At 41.6% G+C, this 11,782-nt stretch overlaps 1 protein-coding gene across 2 annotated transcripts; it reads left to right on the forward strand.

Annotated features, from left to right (window-relative positions):
* Positions 1 to 1,688: 1,688 nt before the first annotated feature.
* CCDC160 (coiled-coil domain containing 160) lies at positions 1,689 to 10,976 on the forward strand. 2 transcript variants are annotated; one of them, XM_024240942.2, is made up of 3 exons: positions 2,079 to 2,110; positions 3,546 to 3,607; positions 9,545 to 10,976. In XM_024240942.2, exon 3 carries the CDS (start codon positions 9,569 to 9,571, stop codon positions 10,544 to 10,546), a length of 978 nt encoding a protein of 325 aa, XP_024096710.2. In that variant the 5' UTR covers positions 2,079 to 2,110; positions 3,546 to 3,607; positions 9,545 to 9,568; the 3' UTR covers positions 10,547 to 10,976. The 2 variants fall into 2 exon arrangements, with proteins under 2 accessions (XP_054401060.1, XP_024096710.2); XM_054545085.2 differs by lacking the exon at positions 3,546 to 3,607 and having other exon boundaries at positions 1,689 to 2,110.
* Positions 10,977 to 11,782: the final 806 nt, after the last annotated feature.

Here is an 11,782-nt window from a genome sequence, read left to right on the forward strand (position 1 = left end):
GGAAGATGCACGGCAATTTGGAGACTGAACGTCAAGGAAAGAAGTTCTGTCAGAATCCCACAAACTAATTCTGAAGGAGTCAGTCAATAAAACACACATTGACATTAGGACTCTTCCTACCTCCAACCCTTGTTGACTTTGGTTGTCTAAGGAGGAAAAAGGGGATTGAGAACTAGGCCTCAGGGCACCTGGATGAAGCTTTGCCAGCTCTCAAACACCTGTTATATCCGGTTCCCAAGAAGTTTTGAAGCTTTGAAATGTATCCTGGTATTGTTCCTAAGTCACTCCCTTGCTAGGTCCTTGATAAATTAGACTGGCACTTTTAAAAAATTCTTAAACCTGCTTTCACTTGAGACTCCAAAGCCAATATTTCCTTTCACCCTAATGCTTCCTAGAAAATACTAGCTTTCCTAAGAATCACTCTCGTTACTATTTAAGACACCCCAGACCCACGGTTTCAGGTCCCACAGCCTGGGTCAGGTCCATCGTGGTGATGGAAGAATTAGTACTGGGCAACCAGGCTAATCAAAATCTGAAAATATATATATTTATTTATTTAGAGATGGAGTCTCACTCTGTCGCCCAGGCTGGAGAGCAGTGGTGCAATCTCTGCTCACTGCAACCTCCGCCTCCCAGGGTCAAGTGATTCTCATACCTCAGCCTCCCGAGTAGCTGTGACTACAGATGTGTGCCACCACACCAAGCTAATTTTTTAGTATTTTTAGTAGAGATGAGGTTTCACCATGTTGGCCAGGCTGGTCTCAAACCCCTGACTTCAGGTGATCCGCCCACCTCGGCCTCCCAAATTGCTGGGATTACAGGCATGAGCCACCGCGCCCGGCCTATTTATTTATTTTTTGAGATGGAGTCTCACTCTGTCACCCAGGCTGGAGTGCAGTGGCATGATCTCAGCTCACGCCTCCCAGGTTCAAGCAATTTACCTGCCTTAGCCTCCCTAGTAGGTGGGACTACAGGTGTGTGCCACCACGCCAGGCTAATTTTTGTGCTTTTAGTAGAAATGGGTTTCAGCATGTTGACCAGGCTGGTCTCAAACTCCTGACCTCAGGTAATCCGCCCACCTCGGCCTCCCAAAGTGCTGGGATTACAGGTGTGAGCCACTGCGCCTGGCCTAAGTCTAAGAAGATCATTTATTGATTCAACAAAATACAATGTTTAAAATCTATAACACAGTGAAAAGCATGGGCTTGTCACCCAACCAAATCCTGGAAATTGTGAGCAACCTTTGAAGTAGGAAGAAAGTACTTTAGGGACTAGTAAAAGGAAACAATTTCACACTGTCAGTAGTGTGGAACTAGTTGCCCCCAATGGGTTTTAAATTCAAGTAGGGTGCAAGAGTGGTTTAGAGAAATTCCTGAGTGGCAAATGAGGAAACCACGGGCTCTCTGAGATACAAGCCCAGTCTTCCGTAGGGGCATAGCCACGGCACAATGCTCTCCTGACCTAACGTCCTTAAAACCTTGGTCAGAAGTCAGACCATTGTGCTAATGCGTGAGGGTGTGCGTGGGGATGGAGGGTGGGGTGGAACTCCTGCATAGTTAGCAACCCTGCACCAAATCCTGGCAACCTTCCGGAGCAAACCCTCCACCATGTCATGCTAATAACAGCAGACCTAGGAATTGACCCTATGCCACGCCGTCTGGACCCCCATACAGTCATAGTGTCCAGGTGGCTTTGTGAGTCACCCAGACCCTCCGTAATAATCCCACTGCGGGTGGGGCTGCCTTGCAGTTTCTGGCCCCTTCCCACCCTGACTCAGCTCTCCTCCCATGAGCTCCTATTTCTTGCCGGGCAGAAGCCGCCGCGGTACCCGCTCCACCGGGCATGCTCAGTCCTCCGGCCAGGCTTTGACTGCGGGACGCCAGCGCCCGGCCCCCTGCGCGCGTCCGGAGTGAGGGATCCTTTAAATTGGGCCGGCTCGTTGCTAGGCAACCGCGCGGCCCACGTTGGCGCTGCACTGCGGTGGCTCAGCCTGGAGCCCGCCCGGCGGGGTCGCGGTGGCCAGAGCCTAACGGGGGGCTGCCGCGCGCCGGTGGTGGTTGTCTTTGAGGAAGAGAGGTTCGGGCTCTCCAGACCGCATCCACGCTTCCAGGTATGTCTGCGGACGGGAAAGCCCGGGCTCCCTCGGGCTCGCCCCTCTTCTTCCTGGACACAGGGGGCGAAGGGGCGGGGAGCCAGGGGCAGGCGCCCAGGTCCGCACCCCGACCCCCACTGCAGGTTATTTCTGTCCTTAGAGCCCCAGGCCGGGGCTGGAGAGCGTTTGGGAGGGAAAGGACCAGGACGTGGGAGTGGCAGTGCGGAAAGACGAGTGGGGTCAGGCCTCTCCCGCTGCCCGCCAGCGACTAGGTCGGGACTGGGGAGGTGGAAAGTGTCACCTGCAATGGGGACCGAAGCAGCGCCCCGACCCCAAGCCACCTTCTCTCCTCGGGAGGCAGCGATGGCAGGAGTTTCAGTTAACAATTTACAGAGAAAACTCCCAAACTATGCATACAAAGATACAGCTTTGTAGCAAGAATGTGACTCTCATACTAATAAAGTCTCAGCCTTCGGAATTAAGGTGACTCCCCGTATCTTTTCTTCTAGAAGGAATAACTTCACACTAATAACAAAGAATTGAGGAGTAATAAGCATTCACGGGGCCCAGTTTTCAATGGTACTTTTCTTCCCCCTCAATAGCTGCCAAGCAATAGAGAAGACAATTTGTCCCGGGAAGTGGACACTTTGGCCCATATATTAGGACCCTGACAGATGAAGGCAAAAATCAGGATGACTTCCCTTTTCGATGTTTTTTTGTTTGTTTGTTTGTTTCAAATTAACTGCACTCTGAGGGAGGGAGGCAAGGCCTGGGCTCCAGCCTTTTGCTAATGCGGTTCGTGGCGTGCTCATTAACAACAAGCCAGGGTGGCTCCTTTGCTCAATAGGTGCTAAAAGTGAGGAGGTACTGTGTTGAATAAAATTTCCTCATGATTCTTGTCCCATTTGATATCTGTATGGCTTGGGGAAGGAAGACTTAGTGGCATAATCGTTGGGGAAATGGGTTGACAAAAAGAGAAATTACCTCTTAGTGTCTGGTATGACATTTCAGGTAGACCAAATGACATTCTAAGTATATCACTTGTCTTTTTTTTTTTTTTTTTTTGTGTCGGAGTCTTGCTCTGTCGCCCAGGCTGGAGTGCAGCGGCGCGATTTCGGCTTACTGCAACCTTCGCCTCCCTGGTTCAAGCGATTCTCCTGCCTCAGCCTCCTGAGTAGCTGGGATTACAGGCGCGTGCCACCATGCCCGGCTAATTTTTGTATTTTTAGTAGAGACGGGGTTTTGTCATGTTGGTCAGGCTGGTCTCGAACTCCTGACCTTGTGATCCGCCCGCCTCAGCCTCCCAAAGTGCTGGGATTACAGGCGTGAGCCACCGCGCCTGGCCATCACTTGTCATTTTAATCTACATCTCAGATATAAACACGGGTTTGGGCATTCTGGTTAAATGTATTTCCTGATTACATGGAGGGCAGCGGAATTTTCTTTTTTCCAGTTCAAACTGGAGAAGGAAGACAAGGATATCCAGTAGACCAAAGATCTTGGACCCCAGGAAGTGTAAGTACAGTCGTGTTAGCTGTTATCTTGTTGGGGTGTTTAGAAGCACAGAGCCTTAGGCAACGTAACTCTTCAGCCTTGTAACTGATCATCTGCATTGTCAGTAAGCTCTCAGGAAGGCCTCATAAAAATACAAAGGAAAAGTGTCCTGAAGACTTCAGCTAAGCCAAATAAACTTCAAGGGAAAAATAAAAGTGCTTTCTCTAAAATACCACCCCCCAAAACTTTTTAAGGCAGAGGAGAAATTATGTCAAAAAAATTTTTTTTAACTAAATTAGAATCAAAGCATTGTAGAGATTTCAGGAAGAATATTAAGGATCATTCATTAAACAAATATTTATTCAGGGCTACTATGTGTCAGGTAACAATGCCAGGCCATCATAGCATATTTGTATAATAAAGGTCTGTGTGAAATGCCACAGAAGCACAGGAACAATTCGGAGTGCAAAGTCATCCTTGCTAATCTTCAAACGAATACTCCTGTATTTCTGAGAAGTTATTGGTGCCTCTGAAATACAGTGGGACATTTGGAAAACTCTTGGTAAAGCAATTGGTGATTTTAAAATGCCGATATATTAGGGTGTAGAAAAGACTACCACTTTTTTGCTTAGATAAAATCAATTCAGCTTCAGAAATTTGGGGACATCAACAACTAATTTACAGAAGTTAGAGATAATTTTTCCCTGAAGAGGCAGATTAAATTAATCTGAGATTGGAGTTTAGGCTTCCTTATATTTATTTTAATAGTGCCTACTTTTTTTTTCAAACTAACTTTTTCTGAGGTCTGATGACTTCCGGCTGGCCACTTTGGAGTACATATCTCTGGAGAAAGTTTAGGTTGTTTAACTGGCTGGTTTATATTCAAAGGGAGGGTAAGGAAAACCTGAAAATGAACAAAACCCATTGTTTACCGTATACATTAAAAGTTGCTTTCATTTCCATTTTCATTCATTTTTCTTAATCACCTGTAAAACAGGTATATTGTCCCTATTTTACACCTGAAGAATCTGAGGCTTGCAGTTCTAAAATGTGGGGGCCAAGATATCTGACTCCTTCAGTCTTTTTTCTACCATAGTCCACACTGAGTTCCTTTCTCAGGAACTTCCTTTTCCTTCTTCCCCACAATGTTGCATGGTAAAACATATTGATCCATCTTGACTTCAGACAGTTCATTTGGGTCCTTCTTTTGGTATTTAATAGTTTTCTGCAAGTCAGTGAAAGAGGGTGGAGAATGGGGAATCTCCCCTATAGGGGGCAGGTCAGAATCTTCTAAGGAAAGAGGGTAATGATGGGAGTGTTTTTGTGTCTGGAAACAGTGGAAGCAGGAAAAAGAAAAAAAAAAAAAAAAGGTTGAGAACCACTGCTCTGAAGTGAGAATAAATTGAACAGTTGAGAAGGAAGCAAACCTAGTGATTTCCTTTGTAACAGATTTTTTTCCTATTTTGGTGGAGCAGTTTTTCTAAGATTCCAGAGAACAGACCATCCAAGAATAAGGGGAGAAAGTTCTTTATATTAAGAGGAGCCCTTTGTCTTCACTTTACTGCCCCTGGGCAGTGACTAAAAGCCATGCCCCTTGTTGAGAGCTACTAAGCGACTGAGGGTAATGACAGGTTACTCAACACGGGTTGGAGATGATCTTTCCCAACCATCATTCCCAGTTTACAAAGTTTGAGAGGAAGGACCCTTGTGAGATGGGAAAAAGCCTTTGGCATTCTTCCAGAACTGTTTTCCAGTCCCTACCTACTCTGCCTGGAAGAATAATGGAATTTTGCAGGCAGATCTAAATTTGTGAAGAGAGATGGTCCTGAAAATTTGAAAACAAATTCTTTTTTTTTTTTTTTTTTTTTTTTTAGGAGACAGAGTGTCGCTCTGTTTCCCAGGCTGGAGTGCAGTGGCATGATCATAGGTCACTTCAGCCTCAACCCCCTGAGCTCAAGCAATTCTCCCACCTGAGTAGTTAGGACTACAGGCATATACCACCACACCTATCTAATTTTGTTTTTAATTTTTATAGACATGGATCTCACTATGTTGCCCAGGCTGGTTTTGAACTCCTGACATCAAGTTATCCTTCTGCCTCTGCCTCCCAAAGCACTGGGATTACAGATGTGAGCCACTGTGCCCATGTAAATGGGATAAGGCAACAGAAAAAAAAAATTTGATTTATGTCATCAAATTTCCCTAAAGCCTGTGATTTAAAATATGAATATTTTAGAAAACAAATAATTAAATTTCACATCCACTTTAATATGATTATACTCTCTAGGGCCCCAGCTCAAAAATGAAACTGAGATGGTTTGTGGATTTCTCCTTTCACAGTAAACAGTAGTGTATTATTTTATGGAGCTATTTGAGAATAGATGTGCATTCCTCTAAGATTTTTATGGAACAGTGCACCTACGGGTCCATTGTAAATGACTGTTCTTTGCTTAGCTCTCAACATTTATGTTACATCATGTTATATATAAATTCATATTCAATTTATTTTATCAGTGGTTCTCAAATTCTTTAGGTGAATACAAACCACTTTCATGAGACAAGAGATCTCTCACTCTGCAAAAATGTACTATTACTTTGCCACTGCAAAAAAAAAAAAAAGTCACCTGAGGATAAATGATGATGTTTTCAGTGAGACACTAACTAGAACCATCAGGAATCCATTATTAATTCATGTCAGACACAAATGAATAGATGTAGTCATATTGTAGACACATATGCCTTAACAGTGCAGTCCTAAGGGCTTCTGGGGGATTGCTATCTTAGAGGACTACTTGTCCTATGACTTTGTATTGTTTTCTTGTCTGTGTTCTGGATTATTTGCTTCTAAAGAAGCCAGTTTTTCATCCCCATTGGGCCTCCTTCCCCTACCCTTCTGACCTTCAGTATCCAGTGTAGTGTTGGGTAGGCATTTATATTAATAAATGTCCACAACTGACCCACTAACAGGCATGCCTACACTTTCAATAATGGCTTCTGGTTTGGTTTGCCTTATGCTGGCACAAATTACCTAGTCAAGTTTATTGAGAACAAAATGGATACCAGGCCAGGGTAGAGGAGTGTCATTGCCTTAAAGCATATTCCTTGTTCTTGCCAGAGAATACTAATGCCATACTCGTTCTGCATTAAAAAACAAACAGTACAATTTGTGAAGAGAAAATGAGACTGGCAGCTTTTACCCCGAGTCTGGGCTTTGCCACATTCTGTGACTAGATTTGGGAACAAGCCCTTAAAGGATATCTTGCCAATGAAAGAGAGAAGAAAAAAAAAAAAGAGCAGCTCAGAGACCGCTTGACCCTGCCCTGTGTAAGCCATGGGAGGGAAATTCCAAAAGGCTTTTCAAACCTTTCTCTTTCTGTTCTTTGAAATGTGACATGCAGTTCTCCTTACCCTCCCCCCTTCACTTTTCCTCTCTTCTTTTGTGGCCTTTTAAAAGATACCTAAGCTCTGAAAATAGTGAATTGTTTTCTTTCAATATGGGGAATGAAACCTAGCAGATGAATAAAGAAGAATTTTAGAACAAGCACTGACCTGAGAGACAGGGTCCTCAGTTTTACTACTATGGGCTGTGTGGCCTTGGTCAAGTCACTTAACTTCTCTGGGCTTTAGTCATAAATTGACTCTTCCCATTTCAGTAGCTATATAGGCTTCACTGAAAGGCATTTCCTTTCAGACACCAGGAAATTATACAGAGGCTCAGGGAAGAGAGACAGTGAAAATTAAAAAGTGTGTGTGTGTGTGTGTGTGTGTGTGTGTGTGCATGTGTGCATATGTGTATGTGTTTTGCCAGAGATTTATGGGATGGTTGGATGTAGAAGTAACTTTTTCAAGGAGCAAAATTATTAATGAAAAGAGTTTTTTATTTTAACCTTTATCCATACCCAGACCTCTATCTCAGATGTGTCATTCTTGCTATCTCCAGATATAAAGTGGCCACACTTTACTTGCACCTGTGCTCACCTCCTTCCTAATCAATCCCACCAATGCCCTTCATCCAGAATTAAGTAACAGGAATAGTAATCTCTCTGCCATTGCTACCTGATTAGAAGCATTTTTATCATCTATATAATTGTTGGGTAAAAATTTGACTGCTAAAAAATGTGACTGGCAATTAACATCACCCTCTTTTCTCCTCTCTCTGTTCCTTTCCTCTATGATTGCTGTAATAATTCCTACTGATTTGCACTCATATTTCTAGAGATGAGGGAAACCAAGATAATGATATTTCCCTTTAAGAACAGATCGATCAATGATGCTTCTGGATGGTGACTCGTGGAATAATGAAAGTCAGAAAGGACTGTTTCAAAAGAAAGAAGATGATTCTCCAATGGCAAATATATATTGTGAATTTAAAGTCTGAGTTTATCATTGTGGTCTGATTGACCTCAAGAAAGCTTGGCTGCTGGCTTTTGGACCAATCATTTTAGTACCTTCACTGAACTCTCCAAATAGTTCATCTTAAGAATATGTGTACCTTCTCCTTTCCTCAAAGCCAAGTAGTTGCCAGTAGGGATGTACCCTTGGGGATGGTGAGTCCCTTCCACCTTTTGTGGGGGAAAGGGGAGAGGAGAGGTATGTTCAGTACCTATAGGTATTAAGTTTATTCCTTCATTGCTCATAGTAAGGAAAACCTGTGTTATTTAAAAATAAACTACTGTTTGTAAAAAGAAAAGAAAAGATAATACACCAAAAAGTAGTTATCTCAGGGCCATGAGATTATGAAGGAGATTCCTTCTGTTTTTTGTGCTTTTCTCTATTCTCCAAAATTGTTATAATAATCAAAGAAAATATTAATTAAGAAATAAATACAACATTTGCCATTTCTCATTACCAGCAGAAAATTACATTTGAGTGCATAGATAAAAGAGATGCAGGCATACTTTGATTTTTCTCCATGGTGATACTACAAATATGTTTTGGTAAATTAATATATAAAATGAATAAAGTGACCCTCTCCTTCTTCTCCTCACCATTTAGGGCTAACTTCAGCTACCAGTTGGTGGCTTCAGGTGCCAGTGGCCCTCCACATGCTGCTTTGGTTCTTCTTTCTCCCTTCCCTCAGAAGTAGTCACTTATCAAATATTTCAGTGCTGTGGGAAAGCTGTACATTAAGGATTCCCTTTGGGTAGGGAAGACTCTTTTTGAAGCAAAATAATCATCCTCATATTTTTATAAACTTGGAAAGTTGGTTGTGATTTAGTATGCTGAATTTTCACCTAAAAACTACACTCAGAGTCAGTATCTTGAAAAAAACACATTTGGTGGCATTAATATTTTCAATTGTTGACATTAGGTTCTCCTCATGAAATTGCTGTCAAAATGGATAGAATTCTGTACACTTGGCAGTCTTGCCTAAAAGCAAAGCCCAAGACTGGAATAGCAGGAATTTATAGGTCAAGACAGAAGGGCATTTGGCAGAGTTAGTCATAAGGAAGTCTGCATGGTATACTTTACCAAAAGCAGCTCACATTTCATTAAGCCCTGATGTTTTAGTCACTTTAAAGAATGAATAAACAATAGTCCAATCGAAAAGAACTAGAAAGGCATCAGACATTGAAAGCACAGGTATTACCAACATTACCTATTAATTTCAAATCACTTTTTTTATTTTAAAGCGGTCTGTTTTTATGTGTACAGTTGTTTTCTTATAGAATCACTTTCTGTGTGTACAGTAAGTAGCTAAATGTGTCAGTTTACTAGTTCTATTTCATAGGATGAGAGACTTTTAAAGCTGGAAGCATCTGTAGAACTTAGCTCGTTCAGCTCTTTCCATTTATAAATGAGGGGACTGAGGCCCAAGCCATTCAGTGAGTTAGAGAGAGAGCCAGCCCTCAAATGTTTAGATTCTTCACCCGTGAGCCAGCATTTTTATTTCTTTCTACTATACTAGCTACTAGTGTAAATAATGTGCCTGCCTTGGTTTTAAATTTTGTTTTTCAGATATTGGAAGAGGTGCCTGGAGAAATGGATGCTAGAAGAAAACACTGGAAGGAGAATATGTTTACTCCTTTTTTTAGTGCACAAGATGTTCTAGAAGAGACTTCTGAGCCTGAATCTTCTTCTGAACAAACGACTGCAGATAGCAGCAAGGGAATGGAAGAAATTTATAATTTGTCCAGTAGAAAGTTTCAAGAAGAAAGTAAATTTAAGAGGAAAAAATATATTTTCCAACTAAATGAAATAGAACAAGAATCAAATTTAAGAGAGAACAAGATAAACGTTTCAAAGAATGAAACAGACACAAATTCTGCATCCTATGAATCATCTAATGTGGATGTTACAACAGAAGAAAGCTTTAACAGCACAGAAGATAACTCTACCTGCAGTACAGATAACTTACCAGCTCTACTAAGACAAGACATAAGAAAGAAATTTATGGAAAGAATGTCTCCAAAACTTTGCCTGAATCTTTTGAATGAAGAACTGGAAGAACTTAATATGAAATGCAGAAAAATAGAAGAGGAATTTGAAAATGCTGAAAAAGAACTTTTGCACTACAAAAAAGAAATATTCACAAAACCCCTAAATTTTCAAGAAACAGACACGGATGCTTCAAAAAGTGACTATGAACTTCAAGCTTTAAGAAATGATCTGTCTGAAAAAGCAACAAATGTAAAAAACTTAAGTGAACAGCTCCAGCAAGCCAAAGAAGTCATCCACAAATTGAACCTAGAGAACAGAGATTTAAAAGAAGCTGTTAGGATGTTAAAGCATCAAACCGAGGTTGGAAATGTGCTCCTAAAAGAAGAAATGAAATCGTATTATGAATTAGAAATGGCAAAGATCCGCGGAGAGCTCAGTGCCATCAAGAATGAACTGAGGACTGAGAAGACCCTACAAGCAAGAAATAACAGAGCCTTGGAGTTGCTTAGAAAATACTATGCTTCTTCAATGGTAACATCATCAAGTATCCTTGACCACTTTACTGGGGATTTTTTTTAAAACTTAAAAAAATCCTTCCATTAGGCAAGTCATTGAGCCAAATCAGTGTTTATTGTATTTTCTTTGTGTATTACTTAAAATATATGTAATAGGATGTTATTTTCATTTTCGGTAAATCACAGTATCTATAAAACATATACATGTTTCCAAGCTTCTGCTTTCTCTTTCTGATGAAGTTATTGCAGGAGTACAAATGGAAACGAAGCTTTGGAAATCTCATATCAAAGTGTGTGTGTGTGTGTGTGTGTGTGTGTACACACACACATATATTCACTCAAAAACACATAATGATTCACCAAATCATTTATGAATACAAATCAACAGCCATTTTGTGATCTTGTAAGCAAATATGTCCTTGGCACATGAATATTTTTCCGTCTGTGTTCATTGATGTTAACAATAAAAATCTTGTTTATGTGTATAAGCCTAACATATGCCTGTGGGTCTTGTAACTGCCTGTTCAAACTCAATGGGATACCAAAAATGTATCTGCTTACTTTGGGGGTCTAACTTTAATTCGGTACATATAAACATCTCTGGAAAAAAATGTAGTTTTTTTCTTCCCCCTGCTGTTTTCCCCAGGCTTTCTCCTTTGACCTGGCCACGGTTCCCATAGACTACAAGACGACTTAGAGACATTGCTGTGACCTTTGCTAGAGCCCTGGTCTTGTCAGCAGTGGCTTTTGTGTTTTCTTATGTTGACCAGTAAGGGGCGTTGTTTACACAGTTCTTCCAAAACTCGACCAGGGGAAAATTTCGAAGCTTCCTCCCCGGCTTACATCACAAGTTGGCGGGGGACTGTGGTGAAGTTGGATGTCATCTGGATAAACTTTTAGTGAGCTGGCTTGATTTTTACAGTAATCCAGCCCTGTAAGGGCCCCAGGTGATGACAATTTATTTTACACTTACACATGGTAAAAATGTACTGCCTCAATCCTTGGGTGGAAGTGATGGGCCAGTTGACTACCATTTGTTTGTATCAGTCATCAAGAAATCCTGTAATAGGAGCTCTATTTGCATGGTGTTTTAAAGCCTAATGAACCAAATGTAATTGCAGACTATGAGGATGAGATACAATTGTTTTAAGGGTTTAGGTATCTTCCCTGTTGGGAAAATCCCTAGACTGGGAGTCAGGACATTTGGCTTCTAGTACCTGCTCTGCCAGTAACTAGTTAACTTTCTTCCCCTAAAAGTCCTCATCTATAAAACAAGGCAACAGATCTATCATCAAGATTC

Source organism: Pongo abelii, chromosome X (genome assembly GCF_028885655.2).
Source record: "Pongo abelii isolate AG06213 chromosome X, NHGRI_mPonAbe1-v2.0_pri, whole genome shotgun sequence".
Lineage (NCBI taxonomy): Eukaryota > Metazoa > Chordata > Mammalia > Primates > Hominidae > Pongo > Pongo abelii.

Bases quoted from the DNA above. Each gene is read 5' to 3' on its own strand.
- CCDC160 (XM_054545085.2), top strand. From the start codon at position 9,569: ATGGATGCTAGAAGAAAACACTGGAAGGAGAATATGTTTACTCCTTTT.